The sequence below is a fragment of the Prionailurus bengalensis genome, chromosome A1 (genome assembly GCF_016509475.1).
Source record: "Prionailurus bengalensis isolate Pbe53 chromosome A1, Fcat_Pben_1.1_paternal_pri, whole genome shotgun sequence".
Lineage (NCBI taxonomy): Eukaryota > Metazoa > Chordata > Mammalia > Carnivora > Felidae > Prionailurus > Prionailurus bengalensis.
In genome coordinates, this window is record NC_057343.1 from 158562968 (window position 1) to 158589842 (window position 26875).

The following is a 26875-nucleotide window of genomic DNA, read 5'->3' on the forward strand; positions in this document are numbered from 1 at the left end:
GTCTTGAACATACTAAGAGGTCAAAAGATATTTAAGTAATGCTCATGATCCAAATTTAGGGGTGGTTTGGCTGTAAGAACCACAAGGTATTATAGAATGGCAAAATATTATTTTCCAGGCTTAAATGAGTGCTATTTAAAAAAAAAAATTAACATTTATTCATTTTTGAGAGACAGAGCATAAGTGGGGGAGGGGCAGAGAGAGAGAGGGAAACACAGAATCTGAAGCAGGTTCCAGTCCCTGGGCTGTCAGCTCAGAGCCCGACCCAGGGCTTGAACCCACAAACTGTGAGATCATGGCCTGAGCTGAAGCCTGATGCTAAACCACTCAGGCGCCCCAAGTGAGTGCTATTAAAGTGACAATTTCTGTAACATAGGTGACTCAACTTCACAAGTTTCAGTTTTTGGTGGGAAACAAAAAGGCAAAGCCATCAGTGGCAGATTTTATTGACAACCAGATGATGTCAGTTAGGAACAAGAGCTGGCATTTCAAAGTCCTATTTACCTTTGTCTACACAGTATCTGCTGTGGTGCCTGGTACACAGTGAGTATTCATAAATACTTATTGAATGCAGACAGTAAGCTTAACTCACTGCTAAGAATGCAATTTATGGTATTTGTGGCTGCTTCAGATTTCAATCATAGTTCCAATTGCTGCTTTCCAAAGTAACTGCAGTTTGGTGAAGGACAGAGCAGAATGCCTTCATTCCTGTTTGTCATCATATTTTGGGAGGCTTGTCCTGCTGTAGCCTACATTTGAGTCTGTGTGAGGGTGTGGTAAGCAAGCACTTCGAGATAGTTTCTGCACGTACCACAAAGTCAAAGTCATCTTCCCACCCTCTGCCATCCTGCACTCTTCCAGAGCAGGGGATGGGCCTGGAGCCTGGGGCCTGTAGTGTTACCCAGCCATCATGTGAGGCATGGATGGTGAATTTAGCTCACTGCTCTCCTTCTTTAGAAACCCTGAAGCTAGTTCTTATCTAGAAGAAAAGGAGGGCAGAGGTGTGGCAGTATAAAATATACAAATTGGTCAATTTACAATAGCTTCAAACTGTGTCTGATTCAATTATTGCGTGAAATAAAATAAGTTTCTACAATGTCAGCCCATATTCCTGGTGAAATGAGATTTTATATAGGTATAAGTTTTATGTCATATATTATATGATATGTAAAATTATAATGTTATATATAATATAATCTTATATATGGAAGTTAAATATTTCTTTCAAATTAAATTATTGTATTAATGTCTTAGTAAATTAACACATGGTTGAAGAGTTATAATTCAATCAAATATTAAAATGCTATCTATTCAAGTCAACCACTGTAACATTAAAAAGATTAAAGCACAACTGCCATTACAAAAAGATATAATTTTAACATCCTTCTAGTATTAATTACACTCAGAGCTGAGTGTATAAAGGTAGTTGTTAGTCAGCAACCTTTGAGCAGACTGACTAAACACAACCATTGGCCAAATCAGTGGGCTAGCCAAACCAAAAACAGCAGGGGAAAGCAGTCAGAGTACAGGCGTATCATCTAAGAAGGAATGGCAGTGTTGGGGATTTATTTTTATCTTTGCTGCTGTTTCAAACGGATAGTTATCTTTGCTTCCCAGGTATCAAGTACGTTAGAGAAGGGTAGTCTGCAGAAAGCATTTGTAGGTAGGTTGAAATTGCCTACTAATTTCAAATACTGTATAATTTAGTTTTTCAGACCTGATCTCCCCAGCCCCGCAAAGAAAAATAAGCAATTGACAAAGTATTTCTGAATGCTTACAAGAAAATGCAACCCTCTGTTCTTTAGGGTTAATGACTCTACTGCAAGAGTTTTATAGCATTATTCAAGCCTTTAAAGTTAGCAGTTAAATGCTGATTTAATCTTCAGAAGGTCACAGTGCCTTTTGGAAGACATACATTTTAAACTTGTTTGGCTGGCTGTTCCTTGTTCATTCCTGGAAACGCATGTGTGACTCACTATTTTACAGGAGACACTACATGGTACTTACAGAAAATATTTTCTATTTTCAGGTCTCCTCTTAAAAATAATTTCTAGGGGCGCCTGGGTGGCTCAGTCAGTTAAGCGTCCGACTTCAGCTCAGGTCATGATCTCACAGTCCGTGAGTTCGAGACCTGCATCAAGCTCTGTGCTGACAGCTCAGAGCCTGGAGCCTGCTTTGGATTCTGTGTCTCCCTCTCAATCTGCCCCTCCCCTGTTCATGCTCTGTCTCTCTCTGTCTCAAAAATAAATAAAAACATTAAAAAAATAATTTCTAAATTATGTATGCTAAACTAGCTTCTATTTTCTAAAGCCTCTGGGACTGCTGATTCTGAAGTAACCAATTTTATTAGAAAATTTTGGAACATTCTCACAACAAATACTGAAGTCTGGAATCCTATTTACTGTGACAAAGTTAACATTATTTCTCACTGCCCTGAGGTAGCCATTCCCTGGACATGAGTCCCTGAGGCTGCAGCCAAGTGCACTCTGCAAGGCCACCAAAGGCCCATGGGATGTGGCCATTATTTGCCATTGAAAACCTTGCCATTTCAGTTTTTATCTGAATGATACCACAGATTTACCTTTTTATGTATATGTACACAGATTTTAGTAGGCCCTCAAGAATTTTACATACCTATCACCAGGATGTGATATTTTGCATTTAATGAAATCTTTGTTTAAAATGCTGATTCATACCATACAGAAATATACACAAAAGCCCTATTTCCGACAGTACCATTTATATAGAAGTTCTGAATGGAAGGTTCTGGATAAGTCCTACATTATTAATTCTTTCCTGAGTATTAGTGTATATGTGTTTGTCAGACTCTGAGTTCCCTGAGGGCAGAACCCATGTCTTACACATCCTTGTATCTTTGCACACTAAGCACTTAGCAAAGTACTTGGCACCAGTAAGGACTGAAAGAATGTGCAGTAAATAAGAAATAAATAGCACAACAAACCTTTTAGCACAACCATTGATTAGAAATGTGTTTAAAATTAGGTTAGCACATAACTGCATCAGTGACAACTGCCATCACTTAAAATCATGAGTTCAGTTGCTCCCAGTGCCTTTCCTCTCAAAGCTGTACAGTATACTGGGGAGAACTTCCCCTGATGGTGTCAAGACATACACCGTAACTATGCTCTGTCTCTTGCATCTTTAGACAAGAAACTTTCAGCAAACATAAAAATACAGAGTGTAGTTCTTAAAATTTCACTGGAACCAACACTTTTGGAAATTTTTCCCCTGCTACATTTGCAGAATCCAGCTAAAATACAAGATAACTGTATTTCTATATTTCTATAAAAATACAAATGATTTGTATTAAAGCTTACCTGACAATCAGGAGATGGCTTTTGGAAACCAGGTACATTACACCAACACAACTCTCTGAACATTATAACTTAAAACACCTTATTACTATAGCCCATGTGAATCTTTCCTGCTACCTTTTCTGTTCAATTAGAATAATCTATAGAAATTTATAATCCTAATAAACCTTTAGTTATGAGTTTCCTAGGTAGCATCAGAACTGTGAGGATAATTGGTTGATCCACACCCTTCAGAATCCACAAGGCATTTTTGGCTGATTTATTCAGCTCCTGATATTTATGAGTTTAGAAATCATACTCAACTGCTCCCATAGATATCTCCTCATCTTTCTGAATCCAGAAAATGCCTTCAATGACCACTCAATTTACTGAGCACCCTCTTCCACTAAGAGAAAGGGATGAGATGGATTGTGAAAGACACAATTTACATTTTTTTATGATATAAAAGCTGCAGGCCAACTGCGGTGATAAAAACCTAGGTAGTCAATGGTTCTCAGCATTTTCACTCCTTAACAGCATACTGCTATAGTTTGTTTAATGTTCCAGGCTACATTTATTTAGAGGAAAATTCAACCTTAGAGAACATGTTCAGGCACAAAAATAAATATGCTTAAAAGTTAACCTGCCAAGACCTAAATTCTGACCTTCTAAAGACATTACTGAGGCAAGAAAAATCCTATAATTAGTTACTAGGAACAGCAATAGCCACGCCGTGCTTAGCATCAGGGAAACGAATTACTCTTAACACTAAATGTTCACTTTTGAAATGATGTTTTAACAGTACTTTAGTTATGTTTCAAATATGCATACATTTGACACTACCATGATAGTTCATGTCTATTTCCAATCACATATGATGTAAAAAGACTATAAATTTCTTAGATTCGCCAAATCCTTTCTAGGAAAACTTTCAAAGTATCTGAAACACTGTATTAAAATATAACTAAAATTTCTCATTACGAAAAACTATCTTTTATGGGAAATCTAAATTTAAACCTTCTTAAAGCCTTCTTAAAAGTTCTAAATATTTTCCACATAGGAAAACTGTAAGCATACTTCTTCAGAGCTTTTAAAGCAATCAGCACAGGCAATGTTAAATTATCATGGCTCTCGAGAATAACAGAGGAGCACTGTACATAAGACCCTCACATTTGTGGCTCTGCGTACTCCCTGTAGGCTGTGCCAACCCACTCTCTCCCCTGTAATGACTCTTTGTTTTTACTAAGTCCCAAAAGGCTGGTGAGAGCTCTGCAAAGAGAAGGGGGGGAAGGGTGGATGGAATGCAGCTGCAGGCTCAGAAACAATGCTGAGTCCATATATTTTGTTCCCAGTTAGAATAATAAAAAGGGGGCCACGGGTGGAGGTGGAGGGGTAGAGGAGACAGAAAGCAAAGTAAGCAAGGTAGGGCCAAGTATTCCATTGCTCTCAGTCTACACCCTCCTGCACCAATACCCGACCCAATCCAATAGCCATTCATTTGGATTAAAAAAGCTTATTTGTTAAAATTCAAACACCATTAAGATTTAAACCTATCAGTCATTTACATCTAAGTTATCTTTATCAGTGAACTACACCCAGGCAAGGAATGGAGTAAGGAGAGAGAATGGAGCTAGCAAAGATACACTGTGGAAGCCTAGACACATGAGACAGGAAAGCTTGGGGGAGGCAGGTAGGAGAATTCAGAAAAGGATGTCCAAGTTCTCAAATAAAAACAGCCATTTTTGCAATGGTGCCTGGGGCCTTTTTGGGGGCAACTGGGATGCCAGAAAAAAAAAAAAAATTCTTTCGAAGACTGCTAAAAGCTGCATGTGCCTGAATCAAGAGTTTGGAAGGCTGCACATGTTGGTTCCTCATTATTCAGTCTAACTTGATGCCTCCCTTCTAAGAAAATGTTCTTGTCTTGCACTTCCCTGGCCTTCATGTCCTGATTGGGAAAACAAGGAATTAAGGGAAGAGGCTGATCCCAAACAAGGTAACAGCTGCTAGTGAGGGAAAAGCAGCTCAAACGTTACTCTCTTCTCCCAGGTCTTGCCCTCTCGTCTCAGATAACCTTTTATCTGAAAATACTTGGATCCCTCCAGGGCTCACAGACTCAGGCCTGCCTCTGGAACACCCTTTCAGATATTAGCGATACCATTAAATTTTGTGAGAAAACTTAAGAAGCCTTAAGTAAACAACCAAAACCAATACCTCAAAAATAGAGTCAGCAGGTGCTAAAGACCACCTATGAAGCTATAAAACAAAATTCAGAAGAATGCTAATAATAATTAGGATCCTATTCATGAACACTCAGTTACTAGGCAGAGAAAGAAAAACAAGACTTCATTGTAAAGCTATCATGTAGAAGCAAAGCTCTGACGTCCACACACAAACACCTCCTTGAAGTTAGCATTACTTAGAAGTACTCTTAGCTGGTATTGAATGATATAATTAATCTCTTGACTCTTGAAATGTTTTCAAGTTATAAAGTTTAGAAAGACTGTATTTACATTGAATTTTTGCATTTTGTGACAAACAAAAATTCACAAATGTAGATCTATAATCTATTTATAAATGTAGGAATACGATCTCTCTCCCTCAGCTTGCACTTTTTTTCTATAGCTCTAAAATCCATTTACAGATATTCCAAATCTCCATACTATAGTCAATATATAGACACAAATTCAGAAACACATATTAATTTAAGGGAATGGATGATTGAGTCTTTATTATTAAACATTAAAAGTAATAATTTTAAAATAATACTGAACACTCCTGTAAAGTTTATCATCCAACATAAACATAAAATTCATAGATATATTTTATTAGGAGTTTATTATGCTTTTAAATGCAACAACAAAAAAAAGACACAGTACTTTGCTTATTCTGTGTACTGGAAAAACTCAAATTTCTTTGTACATTTTGTTTCTTAGTATGTATAATCCAAGAAATTAAGTCTACAGATAGCAAAAATTCACTAATAATAACAATCATGTATGTAATCAGAACTTGCCTGAAATTAATTCCTCTTATGTTTGGTCATTGTGGTAAAAGAAACAAACAAACACACAAACAAACAAAACGTTTCTCATAATACTGACTCATGTGTTATACTTCGAAACAAGGTAAAAAAAAAAATCCTATTATTCATGATTTAGGGGGGAAAAACTACTCTCAATAAGTCTCTGAATTATTTTTTAAATAAATCAAGAAAATATAATTCAAGTGTATTAAAGGCGTCAGAAATTTACATTTAGTCATAAAGTTCACAAAATATGAGTGATCTTTAAGATTAAGAGGCACAAATGAAAACAAATTTTAAGAGTTTCAATATAATAGTATGTGAGAAGAATATTAGATTTTCTTGCTACATCAGTAAGAGTACTCACCCCTTGGAGCCCTTGGAACTGAATTGAAGGTCGAAAAGGAATTAAATTCTATTAAAAGAAACATAAGAAAAAAACAGGTCAACCTTGGTTATTGTGTCACAGAACTAAATGTTTAAACTTTAATCTGTATATCTGGTCAGTGCTATAGTCTGTGAAAGTATCTTTTCATTATATACTTAGTTTACATATCATCATACTAAAATGCCTTATGAACAATACCACACACACTGTTGACATTTCTCTGAATCACACAACCACAGGTACATTTTGGCAGTGTAGTCAGGTTTTTTTAAATGACTGACACAATTTGGCAAAAAATGATGGCTACACTAACTCAATGTTACATTAAAAAAACGTATCTTGCTTAGTTTCTAAATATGTTTTTAAAAGGGGTAATGAGAGGTAAGAGCTAATTGGAAGAACTTTATAAAACTCTAACAGGATGCTATAAATGTAAAATTGAAGTATTTGATAATGAACTGTGGTTCCCAGGTTCTCACAATTTACCAGAGGTTAGTTTCTACTTGAGGGTCAAACAGATGACCAGTTTTCTCACAAGGTTTTCAACAGGAGAATATAATTTCTAGAACAATTTTTTTTTATGAGCTTTGTCCTCCTCATAACTTTAATATTTTATCATAGAGTTGTGTATTTAGAAGAAATGCGGTAATTGTGAATATCTGCTGTAGTCTCAGGCACGATTTCCTGTATCCAAAGTCACCAGTGTGTTTCTCTACCAGAATGCTTTTCCGCACTCATGTGAGGCTAGTTTTAATTTCCTCCTTGACTCTTTGCAACCCAGAAGCTGTCTTCAGCTCACCACTGGAATTTGAAATTCTCTATCAATGTCATCAGTTCTTCTTGGTCAAACAAATGCTAACTTCTCTCAATTTTCAAATCGCTCACTTCTCTTTTGGAGATCACAACTTCCTTACACTTAGAGACACCAGCCCTCCTGGTTCTTTTATTATGTCTTTCATTTCAAAAGCAGTACTCTTTGCTTTCCGCTTTCTGGATCCACTCTCCCTCCTGGAGGCTCACCTCACCTGTTTGGTGATGACTTTGAATCTCTATTCCTCAATTCTCTTCTCTCCACAGCCTAGTACTTATCACTGCCCACGAACATTTTGCATTAGAAACTCTTAATAACAGCAACACTGGCAAACTAACTTCCCTTCCCCAGCCCTCCCTCAACCAAAATGGCACCGGTTTCCTACTTTTCTGGCAAGGGTACTTCTATCTTTTTGGTTCTCTGGGTTCGTAACGTTAAATTTAATTTCTAGTCTCTTTTCCCTCACCCCAACCATATTCTATTAGGCCATTATACACTGCTAGAATTACAGAATTCTGAATCACAGATAATACAAACAAGGCGTATCCCCCACCAGCCCTGCATCCCATTAATAACTAAATTGGCACCAGAACCCAGGACTCAATCCTATTTTGCCAGGCTCTTTTTCTTCTACTACCTTGTGCTCCACACACATCTGCTATGGGAGATTCAAGAGTATGAGGGCCCATTCCTTCATGCCAGAGTTCACAATTTAGTTGGGGAACATGTGAGAGAATGATTAAATACTAGGTTAAGTACTACTAAAAATTCTCAAAAAAGGAGAAAAGAATATGGGTTAGAAGAAATACTAGAAAAGACAAAGAGCTTATGGAAAAGATGAATCTTAGGAGCAATTTTGAAAAAAACAAATTCAAGGAAAGGGAGTGTCCTCAACAAAAAAGCAAGGACACAGGAATGGATATTGTGTGAGCAGAGGGCAGGTCTCTGTGTGTATACAGAGTTCTTTCACACTTGAAATACAATACAAAGGATGAGAATTGGACCTGCCTAATCTTTCCTTGACCTCAAAATTTGTCTTCAGTTTTAGCTTCTATACACTACAGAATAAATAGGACAGTAATTTAAATTTCAGATCTCAGGATTTCAAAAGGTTTATCACCCTGTGAAATAACCCTGCCCTAATCTCCTCTATTACTCCCTCAGGGATGGTCTTTAAGTCTTGCCTTTGACAAGATAAACAATTGGAGGGGCTTCTAATTTTTGGAATAACAAAGTGAGTTGCTGAAAGAAGTGTTTCAGGGAAAGCAGCTCTTTCCGTCATGTGTAAGAAAGAGGGAGAGAGATGGATTGAGGCTAGGGAAAAAGATTAGACATCAGTTCCAGGGGATGCTTTATTTAGAAATACTCTGGTGATAAAGGCCTAAATTAGTATGACTTCATCCACAGCAAACGAGATGGTGGAATGAGCAGACTTTCCCAAGGAAGAATGATAAAATGTGCTGAAAGCTTGAATATCAGGCACCAAAGGAAAATGAAGCAAAAGTGGCTTCAGGAATCTGAATCTCTGGCCAGTCAGCCCCAAATTCCCTCATATTAGGCTCTTAGTCTCTGCTTTGAAAACCCCCGGACTGTTTCAGGTCCCTACCACTGAACACCTAGATAAAGGCCTTCCTTCAATTCCTTCCAAATGCTGCCCATCATTCAAAGAACTAGCAGAAGCTCTCTGGGATACCATCTCAGCATAGCACACAGGCTGCAGTGGGTTCCTTCTCAGTGGGCTCTATCAAAGCAAAGCAAACTCCTCCACTTGGAAAACAGCCTTTCCATCTACAGGACCAACCAGTTTCATCTTCCACTTCCTCTCAACTGTGCCTCAGCCACTTTTCTCTTTCTTTTTCTTTTTTAAGATTTTATTTTTAAGTAATCTCTATACCCAACATGGGGCTCAAACTTACAACCAGGAGAGCAAGAGTCACATGCTCCACTGGGCACGCCAGCCAGGCACCTCTTCCCCTCTATTGTTACCTCCTTCCTTTCTTTCCAGATGGCATACCTTCCCAAACACTGTTTTGTCAATCCATAGTAATAACGTATTTAACATTCAAGTTTCAGCTAGGCCTTCCTTTGGATAAATCAGGAATCAAAGACTCAAATGTATTTAAGGACCCAAGGCAGATAAATGTGGAAGAGACAATGTCATGCAACAAGGAGTGACAAGTACCGGGAGAATAAATGCCCATCTCAGAAAGGATTCAAATTTTAAAATGTTAAACCTTTCCTATTCAAACCAAACACTGATGCCACCATTTTGCTAACTCTGAAATATGCCCACTTTGAGCTAACTCTCATAAGCTGTCATTTTTCCAGATGCCTGTGCCTAGTAGGGTTCCAAAACATTGGGAGGTGTATTATTTTCATAGGCTGCTTTACTCCTGGTTGTTATGATACAGAGGAGTCTAACACATATTTAACTTATATGTATTTACATTATGCTCAACTAAAAAAAAAATCTATTGTAAAATCATTTTGGCCATGTTCCTTTTATACTACTTTATAGCAGTATACTATTATACAGATATATTTTACAGGTTACTATTCATGATTATATAGACAATACAATCACACTTTACATCCATTTGGGAACTTTCAAGACTAATTTTGACTTTAACCAGTTTTTGTTTCAGGACTTGAATTTAGAACCTAACCTCCTGACATACGTATAGCTGTATCTGTCTTGCATGATTCCTCAACAGAAATGATAACTTTCGTTTAGTTTTCTAATGCGTTGGGCAATTTTTATAACCATTGTCTCAAGTGAGCCTCCTAAAATCAGCCCTGGATGGTAAGAAAATATCATTGTTACCCATTTCAGAGGGAGATAAATGAGTCTCTAACAGGTAAAGGGCATTACCCATGGACACCAACCTAGTGATTAGCAAAGCTGCACTTCAAAGCCAGTCCTCTGAATCCTAAATACAGAACACTTTCCTTTCCTTCTCTTGTCTCTGTTAACAGGTTACCTTCCAGTGCTGAACATCTAAAAATTCTTAAATGCTCATTCAGTTCTGGCATTTTGTTTCCAAGGAAAATGAATTTCATAAAATCATTAAAATTTCCAAACTTCAGTTTCTTTTTTTTTTTTAATGTTTATTTATTTTTGAGAGAGAGACAGAGCATGAGCAGGGGGAGGGGCAGAGAGAGAGGGAGACACAGAATCCGAAGCAGGCTCTGAGCTGTCAGCACAGAGCCCAGCCATGGGTCTCAAACTCACAAACTGCGAGATCATGACCTGAGCCGAAGTAGGACGCTCAACTGACTGAGCCACTCAGGCACCCCCAAACTTCAGTTTCTGAATAAAAACTAACCGATAACATTTTTTTGCCATAAGGAACATGTACAATAAAGGAACATATATAAATATGTGTTATCATTTTTCATTTAAAAAGTAATAAAACTCTCATCTATGGGATAGTTATGGGTGCTTATCCAAACAGGACAAACTAAGGTCACAGTTACTGAAAAATTCATTTAAGATTATCCAACAACCCAGAGGAGAAAAATACATAAAAGAAAGGCCAATGCATTATTGATTTTAATCCTGATTTTAGACAAGAAGATGCTACTAAGTTACCAGATGTTACTAGCTCTTGAACACTTTGAAAATGCAACAAGAGGAGATAGTTAGAACTTTATACCACTTATTATGTATGCATCTGACCACTTGTGTTAATAGGATAGCTACCAGGAATAAATTCTAAAATTCAATACCATTATAAGTAAAAGTCTCATGCATGTTAGTTTTTCTAAGTGTTCTTTAGCCTAAATTTAACTGCACAAACATGACCTCAATTCTGTTTTAAAAGATAAAGCAGGGGCGCCTGGGTGGCGCAGTGGGTTAAGCGTCCGACTTCAGCCAGGTCACGATCTCGCGGTCCGTGAGTTCGAGCCCCGCGTCGGGCTCTGGGCTGATGGCTCGGAGCCTGGAGCCTGTTTCCGATTCTGTGTCTCCCTCTCTCTCTGCCCGTCCCCCGTTCATGCTCTCTCTCTCTCTGTCCCAAAAATAAATAAAAACGTTGAAAAAAGAATTAAAAAAAAAAAGATAAAGCAATTACAGGTGATAAGGCATGTTTTAAAATAAATGTTTAACTTACTAAGTACATTCCCATTACAAATGAGTTTCAATAAGGGCTTCAACTTTTGATTTTTAGCTTTTATTAGATATATACATCAAGTAGCTCATTTGAAAATCAAGTAACTCTAGAGTTTAATTGAATAGTGGTTGAGCTATAAGTAAGAAAGTGATCTGGTATCTTCACCCAGTCAAGAAACAACATAGACTGAAACTGGCTAGGGAAACTCCTTTAGACAAATGGTTCAACAATCTCATAAAGGTGGTGTTTTGTAGTCAAAAGGTTTTGTTAAACTCGTAGTTGTTTCACTGTTTTTACAGCCCCTTGAATTAATCTTCTGTACTTCATAGGAAATGTAGGACGTTCTTAAGCATAGACTAGAGTGTAGGCAACACTAAAATGCTCAGAAGTTTGGTTATACTCTTGACATCTGCCCATTACAAGCCAATTCTAGTGAAACAAAAACTTCTCTGTGACCAAAGAAATCTATGCCCATTTATATCCAGAAACTATTCCTCACAATATATCAGGTCTATAACAGTAATATGAATTTCCTAAGTAATTTTATTAAGGAACCTTAATTTTCTGCATAATATTCATTTCTGACATGATACTTAGAGGGTGGGAGAGAAGGAATAAAGCTAAGGTTTTTTGGAGTTGCATAAAACAAAGTTTTTTATCCTATAAAAGTTGTTATAACTATCTCATTTTTTATATATTGCTTATTGACAAACTAAATCTATGGTTACTTTTACTCTATCAACCACTGTTGGTTTTGTGAATATGCAAACATAACAAATAGCATTCTGGGCCTAGAAAAGAGTGATTTCTCTAAGAAACACATTATAGAGACCTAACTCTATTCCCCTGGGTTAGATGTCTACTTGAAACATCTCCAGCTTTCTTTCTGAACCCATTGTGGGTCTCTGACTTAACTGAAAGCTAACTTCAACTTTTTAGCAATCAACAGACATTTATTAAATACTTGGTATTTATCTGAGTGCCTAAGGTGCATTATAAGTCATGATAAAGATAGTACAAAAAGATTCAAAAGTCAAATGTAATGTCGGAACTTTGCCCAAACCAGAAAACTTTCTAGAAATGGTGTCAAGTGATTATTTTAAGTGGAATTGCTTATAGCTACTTAGTTACTGTTTACTGAGTGCTTAAAATGTGTCAGTCACTATAATCATTTTTACTATCATCATCAGGAATTCTAAGAATACTTTTGTGGGGTAGATACTATTATTTCCAATTCTCAGTTAAGTCCTATGAATTACCAAAGGCTACATAGCTAGTGAGTGGCCTGGGACTCAAATACTGGCCAGTCTCAATTTAAGAAATGTGCTCTTACCTACCACTTTATACAGTAGCCTCTCTTGCCACTTCTTAACAATGGTTACATAAAATGTGAAACATCTAAAAGTTAGAAAATTAAGAATTGATAATAACTGATAAGCATTGATAGATTTTTAGTTTTGTACTACAGCTTAAGGAAAATACCAAGTACTTGAATTTGTTGTCACTTATGCAAGTAAATAAGAAAATGTATTTGTGATTTTTCCTGGGATACAATTTATATAAAAGATCATTTTTCTTTCCTAAAAGAGGTACTACACCATTTTAAGAACTTTTTTTTTTTCATTTAGAAAGTCATTTTATTCTGTTCTTTAAAACATCACCTTACAGAGAAACCAAAGACTCTAATAATTATATTTTAACCACTGTAATTAAAAAAATATATCTATATCTATATCTATATCTATATCTATATCTATATCTATATCTATATCTATATCTATATATCTATATCTATATCTATCTATCTACGTAGGGACAGAAGAAGAAAGAAAACTGGAGCTAAAGCAGGAAACAGTGCAGGAAATCAAACACTTGACCCTGAAGAAATCCAATATAGTTAGCGTTTGTCAAAAGCTGGTAATGTTTAGAAAGATACCATGAATGTAAAATTTACTGATAATCCAAAGCTACCTTAAATAAACATTATCTCCTTCTTTGCCCCCAATATTTTATTAGATGCCAAAAAAGAGTCACCAGGCTTCACAAAATCTAGTATGTTGCTTGGTGAGTCAATCCAACCTAACACATATGAGAAACTTCTCTGCAGATCTGGAAGAACAAGATTAAAGTGCATGTGCAATAAAGAATAATTTATTTCTGGTCATTATAGCATTGAAAAGAATGAAATATAAAAGGATTGTCAAAACAGTAATGAGAAGAGGTCAAAACCTAAACTAGTGAACACAATCCTTGTTTTTAAAGATAGCTTCTGGAAAACTGTAGTTATCTGGTGCAGGCCAAATTAAAAATATATATCTTATATTTTACTATTTCAAACAGTTATTAAAGAAACATAGAAGGCAAATCTAAACTGAAGAACCAGTTAAAAAGTTAGTTACTGTAACCAGCCTTTAAAACACCAATACTTGAAGCATAATATCCCATTATCTTTTTCCAAGAAAGTCTGATGTAGGCTTTGTGATTATATAAAAAGCTTACGTGTCAAATCTGACTATAAATGCAACTGAAGATTTCTTCCTTGGGATCATGATCTCTAGAACATTAAGTCTAAGCAGAAGCAATGAAATAAACTTGGGAGGGAAGACAGATTATTTTTAAAGTACTAGAAATTTATAAAATAAACCATCCAAAACATCCAAATAAAACATCCAAAACAAAGGGAGCCCTAAGAAGGCTTGAAACCAGGAAACTACATTTTCATATTTAATGTTTTTTGTGTTTTTTTTTTTTTTTTTTTGAGAGGATGAGTAAGTGGAAGAGGGCCGGGAGAGAGGGAGAGGGAGAGGAAGAGAGGGAATATTTTCAGAAAGCTCCACTCCACCCCCAGCACAGAGCCTGGATCTCACAACTATGAGATCATGACCTCGGACAAAATCAAGAGAATCAAGAGTTAGAGGCTTAACCAAGCCACCCAGGTGCACGCATACTTAATGTTCTAAAAAGATCACTCTGGGGGCGCCTGGGTGGCGCAGTCGGTTAAGCGACCGACTTCAGCCAGGTCACGATCTCGCGGTCCGTGAGTTCGAGCTCGGAGCCTGGAGCCTGTTTCCGATTCTGTGTCTCCCTCTCTCTCTGCCCCTCCCCCGTTCATGCTCTGTCTCTCTCTGTCCCAAAAATAAATAAAAAACGTTGAAAAAAAATTAAAAAAAAATAAAAAATAAAATAAAAAGATCACTCTGGCTGCTGTGCGTAGGATGGACTATGGGGGTAAGAATGGATACTTGGGGGCTGGTTGGAAGTCTATGGTATTGGTCCTAAGAGAGCACGGTGGCTGAGACTAGAGTAGTGGTGAAGGATGGGGTTAAATTTTGAAAGTTTGGAGATTTATAGGACTTGTTGATGAATCAAATAAGCCCAGAAATGAGAAGAGAAATCAAGGATTAGTTGATTACTAGGCAACTGGTGACAGGTGCTGCCACTTACTGACATGGGGAACACTTCTGAAGATGTAGGTTTGAGGAGTGAAAGCAAGAACTGTGTTTGGATTTGTTAAATTTGAGATGTCTCTTAAACTTTGATAAGGAGATGAGGTGTTGGAAGTAAGTGCCTGGAGCTGGAGGAAGGTCAGAGCTGGAGATAAATATTTGGAAGTCATTAACATATGGATGACATTTAAATCTATAGGACTAGATGAGGTCACCTATAGAGAATGAATAGATAAAGAGGAGGAAGCTGGGATCTCCAACATTCAAAGACCAGTCAAACAGGGGATGGCCAGCTGAGACTAAGAATGGGCAGGGCGGTAAATCAGTTTCATAACAGGAAGGAGTGGTTAACAGGATGGAATGCTGCTGAGGTCAGGTAAGGGAAGAACAGAGAGACGTCCACTGATCTGAGCAACAAGGGACCTAGTCAGGTGTAATCTTACAGGTGTGGTAGAGACAACCCAAAGTGATGGGAGGTAAAGGAGCAGACACTGCTTTTCAGATGCATCCTTAAACATCATCCTCTCTTTAGGTGTCCCCTTAAACACAGACTTTATTGCAGTTATTTTTTCACATGTCTGTCTGTTTCTACTAAAGCACAAGCACTTTCTTGAAGGCAAGGACCATCAAGGACTTAATTGGCTTTATATACTCACTGTGTAGTTGTGTGCCTGGCACATGTCTTAAAATTTAAAGTGTTTGCTAAATGAATAAAAAAAAATTTGGTAATTATAATTCGGACTCCTATCTCTTAATCTTTTATTAAAAAAAAACTCAAGACACTCAACTAAGTTTCTACTATATGGATGTATTTTCTGTTTCTCTGAGACATCATGGTTTCTGATAATGGAAACCAAAAACAATGATACTAAGTACAAGTTATTTTAAAATAGGCTAACACTTGGGGGTGCCTGGGTGGCTCAGTGGGTTGAGCTTCCGACTTTGGCTCAAGTCATGATCTCATGGTTTGTGAGTTCCAGCCCCAAGTCCAGCTCTGTGCTGACAGCTCAGAGCCTGGAGCCTGCTTTGGATTCTGTGTCTCCCTCTCTCTCTGCCCCTCCCCTGCTTGTACTCTGTATCTCTCTCTCTCAAAAACAAAAATAAACATTAAACAAAGTTTTTTTAAATATGCTAACACTTAACTTTCCAGATAAGCCTATCTAGATCCTGAAGTATCTCAGTGAATCTTATCAAAACTTTAAGCCTGGCTTCACCTTTGAATAAGCTCACTGTTGAGGGGAAAAGTCCTCTAGACAAGATTACCTCCATGAACCATGAACTAAGCACCCATACCTAATCCATTACAATGTATAGGTATAAGGAAAGCTTTATGTAGTAAGGATTATTTTTTGTTTTGTTTTTCCACAGTGACAACAACAACAAAAAAGAAGAGCATCAAAGCACCAAAACAGAAATGGAGACAATCTGGAAGAAGTGAAAACACTGACTCAAGGCCTTCAGAATCATTTCAAAATGATGATTGAAAAGTAAATCCAGGTACTTTATACACAGTTTCTTAATGTTTCAATAATCACTAAGGACAGAAACCAGAGAAGGTCTGATCTTCAGGTTATAATCAAATTCTATTTTCATATTATCTGTGCTTGATGATTGTCTAAGTGCAATTAATAGAGAAGGTTATTAAATAAAGGAAATGCAAACAAAATATAAATACAAAATTATAAACAAAAAATCCCTTCTCAAAACCAAAATTTCTTCCAATTAATACTTTCACCTTCCTCCCGAATATCACCAATCCCATTGTCATCCAAATTTCCATCCAAATGTCAGAGTTTATAGGAGACATATAAACAATATGGCATTGTTCTAGTCTAGCCTCAAACCCCCAAATATACTTCTCAAATATAAAACACCTAATCAAATCTAAGTCTCTTGGTCAACAAACAAGAGACTGAATGAATGTTCACTAAAATGGTACTCATCATATTTATGGCCCCTGTGCCCAACCCACTCTCCCAACTGCTTCTGATTTCTCCTTTTCTACTAAGAATACCTCCGGTGATGATGGCTAGAAATCTCAATTCAATCCTATTTCTTTAAAATATGTTAAAAGTCCATAGATTCAATTCATCTCTAATGTCTCCCACAAGCATCCTACTTTAGACTCCAATCATCTCTCACCTGGACCACATAATTCCTCCTAATTTGTCTATTTCCTTCCTGATTCATTTTATATTCATCATGTAACACTGAGGACAGAATAATCCTAAAACACACCTTCAAAACACTTTAGATTTCTACTCAGTGTCTCGTTAGTGTTGACAGAATAAAATTTAACCTGCTCCAATCTCCCTTTCCTCTCTTAAATCCAACTATATTTTTCTCCTATATTAACTTTGGGTTAAGTGGAACACAGTATTCCTTGGGACTCTCACACCCTACCCTAGCTTTTCTACTGCCGTCCTTTCTTTGCCTGTGTCATTCCCTCTGCTGGAGATATGGTCCCCTATCTAGTCCCTGCCTTGCTAAAATCCTTTAAGACCTGAGGATGTTTTTTAGACCAATAATATGTAAGATCATCAATAAGAAAAACTTAGGCCATTTGTCTAACAATCTGGTTACTATATAACTGGTAGTCAAATGCTCTGACTGTAGAGCTCAATTCAAGGTGCTTAATAGGACTCATGAATCTTTAAGGAGCATATAGCCTAATTAATAAGATTCTCTCTTTTTATGTCCTATATTAAACTGCCAGCCATGGAAATGCTAGTTTGGCCTCTGATGGCAAAGTATTGTGGAGGCTCTTAAACCAGTTTTTCCTACAGGTTTCACATGGCTCTCAAGGGCCATAATGCCATGACAGAAATTATAGATGGGTAGATAAATTGGAAGGAAGGGAGGGAGCAAAAGAAAAGAAAGAGCAATTCTCCTTGGTAAATTTGACCTGAGTTATATCTTTTTTTTTTTTTTTTTCAGCTTCAACTTGGCTGTGGAGATACAGCCATTAATTTACTGTATTGTACTACAGACCTGCTTTTCTACATTTTTGCATTAAGTCATGGAAAATGTAGTATGGATCTGAGGTAAGCAAGAGAGTCAAATGTGGGGTTATATACACACTGTTTTCTTTATTCTAAAACTTAGTTGATTTTAAATGCAGAAATGCCCATATCATCACATTTTAGGAACATCTTCTCAAATACTCTAAATACATTTGGCCCAAGTGGGCAAATACATTGACTGGACACAGTGCCAGGCTCCTGAGCCTCTCTGTGGTCACTGCAAATTGTTAAAAATGACCTAGCATTGGTTAGGCTGAAATTCTAATTTTCCTGATTTAATCACAAATTACCTAGTAAGCATTATGAGCATAGCTTTCATAGTTTTTTTAGAAGTGTAAATGGAACAAATGGAAAGGCTGGATCTGGTGATTGTCTTCCATAAGCTTTCCTGTAAATCATTCCAAGAATTCTACACCCCTTTCCTTTTAAACTCTTTTCTTGAACATGTTCCAATCCTTCACATATGTTCTTTCTTTCTCCTCCCAATTCTGGTGCCAAAGTTCCCTGTCTATCATTTTAGGCAATCTGGCTACTGCTTTCCACAGGGAAGAGCACCCTTCTTTGCACTGAGTACCTGATCATTTGAATAAATGTTTTAAACACCCGAACATGAGGTACAAATTTGACTTTACTGGATAAAAAGCACTTTAAAATCAAGTTTATCCTGAAGATGGGTCTAAGTTAAAAGTAAGATTAACTTTTTTTTTAAATCTTTTTTTCTTTATAATGTTTTTTGAGAGAGAGCGAGCGCGCATGCGCACGCGTGGGGGTGGGGTGGGGGGGGAAGTACAGAGAGAGAGGGAGACACAGAATCCAAATCAGGCTCCAGTCTCTGAGCTATCAGCACAGAGCCAGATGCCGGCTCAAACTCACGAACTGTGAGATCCTAACCTGAGCAGAAGTTGGAAGCTTAGCCAACTGAGCCACCCAGCCCTTAACTTTTTTTTTTTTAATGTTTTCTTTTCCTTCTTCTTTTTTTTTTTTTTTTTTTTTTTTTTTTTTTTTTTTTTTGAGACAAGAGTGTGAGTAGGGGAGGGGCAAAGAGAGAGGCAGACACAGAATGTAAAGCAGGCTCCAAGCTGTGAGCTGTCAGAGCCCAATGAGGGACTGGAAACTCAGAAACTGTGAGATCATGACTTGAACTGAAGTCGGACGCTTAATTTACTGAGCCACCCAGGTGCCCAGATTAACGTCTTAAAATCTGGCTACACATAAAAGTGCAAGAAGAGGAATCTGATAATGCAAACCTCTTTGTTTTAGTTAATAAACATGTCCAATGGCAGTGGCAGTTTGTTGTGGCAGTTCTGGATGCTTGAGCAGTGCTTTAAGAACAGCGTCTTCTATATTTATAAGGAAGATTACTCAATACGTACACACATACTCAAAACTGTTTGAGGACAGGAAGAAAAATGAATAAGGAAGAAGGTATAAGTTTTTTCTTTGCCTTAAATCACAATGAATCAAATGCTAAAATTTTCACCTGGTAGAAAGATAGGCTAGGAGAGAAAATCACCTACCTCATGACCTATAGAATTAGTGATTTTAAAAGATCAAGTAATGCTTGATCTAAAGGGAGCAAATGTGAAGGACAGTAACTTTGGAGATTTGAATTAGACTTTATGCTTTGACTGGCAATAATAATATCTGGTAATACTGAGAGAGACTGAGTTCCTCATGCAAAATTAAATGTAAGTGTATTTGTACACATTTTCAAAACACTATCATTTTCCTAGAAGACACTTACCAAAGAAGGAAAATTCTTTTAAAGCCAATAATTAGAGTTGACAAGAGACTGTGTTAACAGAATCCTTCTCAAACACTTCTGCTTTCTTATCTTTAAGCACAAAGCATGAAGAACCCTTGCCCCCAAAAACATCTATGCAAGACTTTTTATGTAATAGTTAGGTAAACATGATGATATTATTTGAGCCACCATCTTTGAAATTTTGAATAAACATTTTTAAAAAATAAACTGACAGGCTCAGCAATGACAGAATCTGATAAGAATATTTTGATAAGATTTTTGTTACTATAAATGTCAGCATATGACAGCTACACATTACTGAATTAGCTAAAATATATTTAAAATTTGGGATTTTAATTCTAAATGCAGTTTTAGGATACATTTTGGAGAAATATGTAATTACAATAATATATGTCCACTTTAAATATGTAGTGCTTACACAAACCATGTAATCAGAAACATCAATTTAGAATGATTATAAAGTGGTAATATGTGACTTTATTTAGTAACCTTCCTCTCACTTAAAACAATCTACAGTTAAAAAAAAGTACCTTTGCAACATATCCTAGATATCTGTATTAGTATGCCTAAATTTTCTTTCTTTTTAACATTTTTAAATAAACAATCATTTTGAAACTGTTTCATACTTAGTGGAAAACAACTTCTAGGAGATATTTACTCCAACTAAAACTCCCATCGCTAGATTCAGTGTTTCTCTCCCTGACTCCAGTCCCTGTTTTGAAAGATTCTCAAGTTAGCATTTTTCATTTCTCTAAAAATAGAAAACTTGAATAATGATAGTCAATTACATTTGATTGTCTTTTGAAACAGTGAGGAATTGTTCCCAATCGAAGATTGTTTCCATGCACCCTAACAATTTCGTATACTTATTCAATTCAATTATATCTAAAGAACTTCTGTATTCTGCTTAAATCATAGTTTACTAAAATCCATGAATTTACTTCTCTGAAGTCTTAGGTCAAGTGGTTTAATTTATAAGAGTAAATCTAGTGTGCAAAATAATTTGGATAAAAATAACTTTCTGATGCTTAATTTAGGAAATTGTTGAAATTTCTGGCTCTTGCAAAGTCATTAGAAGAGGAGGACTAATAGTCATAACCTTGCACAGGCCAAAGCCACTTGGAGGCCACTTGTCAAGCACTGAGCATCCTATCTGAGCACAAAAATGGTGGGCACAGTTTTATATGAAAATGAAAGCAATTTTCCCCCCAGAAGGAATTGGCTTGATCACCAGAAACAACTTCCCACTTAGCCAACAAGTGTCAACATATTTCGAAACAGCTGCTACAGTTTTGAGTCATGAGCCCCACTTCTGATATGGATGTAAGGTATAAAGACCAAGTAATTTATCCTCCTACTGTTAGATAAAAGTCCAGCCAGATTCCTACTGCCAGCAACTCCCTGATGGGGGAGCCCTGGTCTGGACTAGCGTGGAGGAAGGTCATGAGAACACATTTGTAGGAGACCTGGCTGAACACACCAGAGGATTCTGCAGTAAGTACCAACAGTGTAGTCACCTGAAGGGTCCCTCATTTCTTTATCTTCAGTCTCTTCCCACTTTTCAACCACCTGGGATTAACATTCTTACCCCGATTCCTGCTTTTCCAAGCCCCTTACAAAGTATTTGTAGCTGAAATGACAGTGAGGCCTCGGACAGAAGCTGGTTAAGTCAGAAACAAGGCAGTGTCCAATTGCAAAGGCCAAGTCAGTTTATTTCTTCCCCCTCTCCTTGCATGCCACTGCTTCCACCACCAGCCCTTCAGGAGAAAAGGATTACCAGGGCTAACTCAATCTGCCTGGCTCTAACCTCAGAAAGGCGGAAGGACTTGAAAAAGTGTTCTCCGTCTCCCTTCTCTGCTCCTGTACATATTGATCAGACCCATTAATCTGCATGCACAGAGATGGAAAAAAGAGAGCAATAGTAAATGGCAATTGAAGTAGTTAGCAGCAGAAAAAGTAATTGACTTCCATACCTTTGACTATAAAAAGTAAAAAGAAAAAAAAATCAAGAACTAAGTGGTGGGTCCCGAGAGAATTTTTGATTTCCTGTTTCTTGGAAGACACTGGTATATAAATGTGAGGGTTTCTGGAGTCAAAGGACTCCAACCTTAATCCCATGCATGTAAACACTAAGGTGTACGAGGCAGAAATGAAGGTAGAAAAAACACTCCCTTCCTGGGCCCCAGCAGTCATGCAGATCATTGAACACTGGAAGCCTCTGGCACCTCACATTGCTGAGCACCATCCTTTCCCGGTGTCGCCCTCCTCATCCACCTCTTCCCTACCAAGTGTACAGAGTCTGTCAATCTTGCTGTAATCAACTGTACAATTTCCCTATTGTTCCCCCAAGGTGGATGGTGGCCTACTGTCCTCATAGATGAATCTCCCTACCCTCTATGTGTCAGTCTTTTTTTTGACTGGAAGTTGGCCTTCTCCTGCTGGCTTCTTCCTCTTCAGCCTATGTGTTTTTCTCTTTACACCCCTGACCTACCTTCTTCCCTGTGCCGTTCCTTCCCACGCCCTCCCTTTGGAACTGGCAAGCTTATCTCTCCATCTTGCAGGGCTGAGTTTCTCTCCATTGTCTGCCTCTGTCCCTCTGCTTGCCTATCTGGCTTCCCCCCATATGGGCCTCCTACTCCGTGCTAGTTGGTGGTCTTTCCTTACAGGTATACCAGTCTGGAAGCAGTTATTGACATATGCAGTTTTGTATTTCTTATATCTCCTTGCATTCCTATTACTGGCTTCAACTATCTTCCCAGCCACAAATGAGACTCTTTTTCCCTAGGATTTCACAGTGTGTAGAAAGGTACCCCCCCCCCCCCCCCTGCATCCTACATGCACCCTTCCCTCCCCTCCTCAGTCTGTTTTTCACCGTACACTTCTCTGGTGGATAACACATGGGCCCTGAAGTGTACATCCATGTAACCACTCAGTTCTGTCAGTGCCTTCCTGAGCAAGCTCACCTCTGTGAGTCTCTACTGTTCACACCTATACTACCAAGAGTTCATGTACTTCCCAAGCTGTTCACAACGGTGTGCTTCCCCCTGCATGCACCCATGTGTAGGGGGCTTCTCTGAAGATGAGTGTTCCCTTGCCCAGCTTCACAAGCTCCCACTGAACCACAGGGTTCACACCTCCCTTGCAGTTCTGCTTCCAAAAGCTCTGCTTTCCAAATTCCTTCTGTGTATTCCTTCTATGTATTTAGTGGGAGCTCAACAGATGTTAATTCTGTTCTCCACTTTTATCTGAATAACTATATGCGTCCGGGTGTCCCTCTGGCCCTCTGTGCCTGTTTCAGTTAACTGAAGCAGGTTTCCTTGGTATGGAGTGGGCTATTTGTCAGTATGCCCTGTGGGTTACATTTCCCTCCGATTGTCCCTCCCCTCAGACTAAATGTTATCCATCTCTCATATCGTATATCCTTCCTTTTATACTTCCACACACAGTACTGCATGCCCATAAACGGCTTCCCTATGCACCCTGGGTTGTGGCACGTCTATTCCGTGTCTCTCTCCCACTTTTCCCCCTCCGCCGTAACAAGAAAATGCGTTTCTGGTTTGTACTCCCCAACTGCGGTGTGTGTGCGTCTACGTGAACCCTAGCTGTACTCGAGTTCCGTGTGTAAACGGGTATCTCTACCCAACGCGGTGTGGCGAGCGAGACAGGGGTCTCTGCCCAGGGTACAATGTACCTTTCCCCCACCCTCACTCTCGATCCACTTTCCTATCGCCGGGAGTCAACCCGACACCAGCGTGTCTTTTGGGTACGAAGAGCCTCCGCGAACCTTTGTCTTGTTCCTGGGTGAGCGCTGTGTGTGTGTGTCTCCCTCGTACACGGCGTTGGTCCCTCTTTGGGAAGGTGAAGCGCCCGTGTCCCCGAGTTCCTGGGAGTGCAAGGTGTGACTTCCCTTTACCCCCCGTAGGCGGGGTGTCGTGTCCCGTCCTTTGGGACTACGTGGTGTGCCCCCTGCCTCAGGGTGTGTTTGTGTCCTCAAGTCCTTGCGAGTACAAGGTGTGTCCCATCTCCATATGAGGAGCTGCTGTGTCCGAGTCTCTGCGGATCCGCGGTGTTTCTGTGTTAACACCCAAACGCTGACGGCTTATGCCCTCCGTACTTCGGAGTTCGTTACTGGTACGCCGCACCCGCTCCCCCTCCCCCGCCACAGACAGCGTAGTCATCTCCCTTGTCTCTTTGGTGCTTCCCTTCCTCAATGGGACAGAAAACGCCAGGAAACCCGCGGGCGCCGTCGGAAAGTCCCGCAGCAGCCGCGCAGCCGAGCCGAGGCTGCGGCTGCCTCGGCCCTGCCGCCAGGGGCCGCCCGCCTGCCCGTCTCCCAACGCTCCGGCTCTCGGCCGACCCGGGACGGCGGCGTCAGCGACCCTACCCGGCCCTGCCCAGCCTGCCGCCGCGGACGCTGACGGCAGCTGAGGCGAGCCACTGCTCCGCGGCCCCGCGCCGGTTGCTCGGAGCCCAGGGTGGCGCCACCGGGAGGCGACGGGCGCCCTCTCGCTTCCTCAGCCCTGCCGGTTGGCCGGCCGACCCGCTCACCTTGTGGCTCTGGTAGGTCTCGAGCGCCCGGATCGCCGTCTCGGTAAGCTTCACATGCAGTACGGTGATGTTGTCTTGTCCCAGCCGTCCGCACGACAGCCCATAACGCTGCTCCTCCCGCAGGCCCGCCGCCCCCCCTGCCGCCATCTTAAACTCCCAGGGGTGCGGACGCCGACGCCGCTCGGGCTCTAGCCTCCACTGCGGCCGCGGCTGCTAGGGCTTCTGCAGCCGCCGCCACAGCTACGGCCATCCCGCTGCTGACGTACTGTCATATACTGCGCGCAGCCAGACCTCCGGCTGCCACCGCCGCCACCCGCCCCACCCTCCGGCCCGCGCCCCGCCCCGGGCTCGTCTCATTGGCCTTGTTTCCTCACAGAACCGCCTTCATTGGCCGTCCTCCACTCTCACGGGGGCGGGGCCCAAAGTCGCTGGAGTTTTGCTCCCGGGACGGGACGTCCGAGGTGAGCGGCTGACGTCAAGGTGACGCGCCAATTTAATCACATGTGACGTCACATTTGGACCTCTTGGCTCGCCGGCCGCTATTGGTCAGGCTGCCTTCGGGGATCCCTTGTTAATTGGCTATTCACTTTGCCTGGCCTGGTAACCTAGAGTCGGAGCCCCGCCCCTTAGGAGGTGGTAGTGGAGAGTCGGGGGAGTAGGGGAATCTCTTCCTCCCCGAGTGGTCCTTGAAGAGGAAGACCCCCACCCCAAATGTGTGGCCAAGTAAGGACTTCGTCCCCCGACGGTTGCGGAAACTTGTGGAGCTGGGTGTGTGCCTGTGAGGGAGAACAAAGTAGGCGGGGGTCACTGGAAAGCATCTTCTGAAAACTCAGTTTAGTGCCGTTGAGCAGATGGAATTGAGGAGAACGCCCTTCTTCATTTCACCCTAACCTTGAAATTAGTGAATCGACCCTAGGCTTTAGGAGTTGTGCTAGAATATATGTAGCACCTTAATTACAACACCATCCCTAAAGACTTAAGTGTCTTTGGTGTGGTGGGCACAATACTATAGAAAATTGAACTTCTAGTTCTTTCCCAGTTTATGCCGGGTTCTTATCCCAGAGGAACATATACCGTATCTCTGGAAGTCGCCATAGGGACAGGGTTGTGCCTTTTTATGGAATTTGGAGTATCTCCTTTCAAAGGACCATTTAAATTAGACCTGGGCTTGACCTAAATTAAAAGATACATCTACAGCTGTCATTTTTCGGCTTTGTTTGAACTCTGCCCATTTTATTCCACAGGGATGTGGGAAAACCTAGTTAGGGCTTTAGCAATCGGAGGTTAAGTAGAGGAGCTGGTGGTGTGAGGGTGTGCGGAGGCTGGGCATACTTTTCCGTTCCTCGCGGTGCTCCGTGTGTAGGCGTGGCTAAAGCAGAGAGCCTGATCCAGAGCCCTCTTCAGGCTCTGTTTGGGTAGACTGACAGGCTTCCTGTCGGAGAGCAAGAATTAACAGGGTGATGTGAAACACCAGATGAAAACAAACCATTGAAAGAATTCAAACCGTTAAAAGGCAGTGTAAAAAATTTACTTTAAAAAAATTGATAACGGTTGTTGTTTCCATCAGATTGTAAAACCTTATTGTGTTTTATAGGGATTCCCCAGAAAAATTGATAGGCAGTTAAACAGTTTTTCCACCCTTTTAAATTGGATAGGGCTGTGATTTTCCCGAAAGATCCAAGTGGGAGTTTTTCATGATTCATCCCCCACCCCCCCCACCCCCCACCTGAATTAATCCCTTCCCCAGCCTAAAGGTACATTGCCTTTTGATTCAGACCTTCAAGAATTGAATGTATGTAAAATGAATTACAGAACTAATTCTCCTTCCACAGAGTATAGGTTAAGTGGAAACATCTGTATTAACTGTTGGTTACATCACAGGAGAGCATTTTTAAAATTGACTTAATTTCAACCCACTAGAATTTGCTAGCTGTTAAGACATGATTAACATTTATTAATTCAGTTTACTAAAGTGTAAATTATCTTAAATTCATTGAATAGAGAAATTAAGGCAATCACTGAAAATAATTTCGTATTTGAATTATTCTTTTCTTATGTTTACTTTACTTTAATAGGGAAGGACTGACCACATATCTAAATCTAAAACCTTAATTATCTGGGGGGGGGGGGGGAATGAGGGGGAGAGATTTGACCAGAACAAGGAGAACCTGTGTCTCAATACTTTTCTGGTGAAAGTGGGTAAATCCCTGCCCACATGTCATCTTGGCCTCCTGTTACTCAGGACTTCTGATGACACACAGAAGGTGGTGGAAGATCAAGGGTGATTTTCACTGTAGTTTTCAAATGTCTGACCTGCAGCACCTTACCAGTAACTGATTTTTTTTTTCTCTGTTGCAGTAGGAATATTTTTCTCATACCTGATTTAGTAGGTAACATAATATTTCACTGTGTAATATTATTAAGAAATTAGGAATATGTTATCACT

General features: G+C 39.6%; 1 protein-coding gene and 1 long non-coding RNA gene across 2 annotated transcripts in view; one reads left to right on the top strand and one right to left on the bottom strand.

Moving 5' to 3' along the window:
• ELL2 (elongation factor for RNA polymerase II 2) overlaps positions 1 to 24763 on the bottom strand; it is a 73834-nt gene extending 49071 nt beyond the window's left edge. The window contains exons 1-2 of the mRNA XM_043594022.1: positions 24430 to 24763; positions 6704 to 6751 (exon numbers count right to left, since the gene is read on the bottom strand). Coding sequence (XP_043449957.1) covers positions 6704 to 6751; positions 24430 to 24576 — 195 coding nt within the window. The 5' untranslated portion in view covers positions 24577 to 24763. The remainder of the gene's footprint in view (positions 1 to 6703; positions 6752 to 24429) is intronic.
• Positions 24764 to 24972: 209 nt separating this feature from the next.
• The window catches only part of LOC122491373, a 55927-nt gene continuing 54024 nt past the window's right edge, over positions 24973 to 26875 (top strand). Inside the window, exon 1 of the long non-coding RNA XR_006299343.1 lies at positions 24973 to 25152. This is a non-coding gene — a long non-coding RNA (uncharacterized LOC122491373). The remainder of the gene's footprint in view (positions 25153 to 26875) is intronic.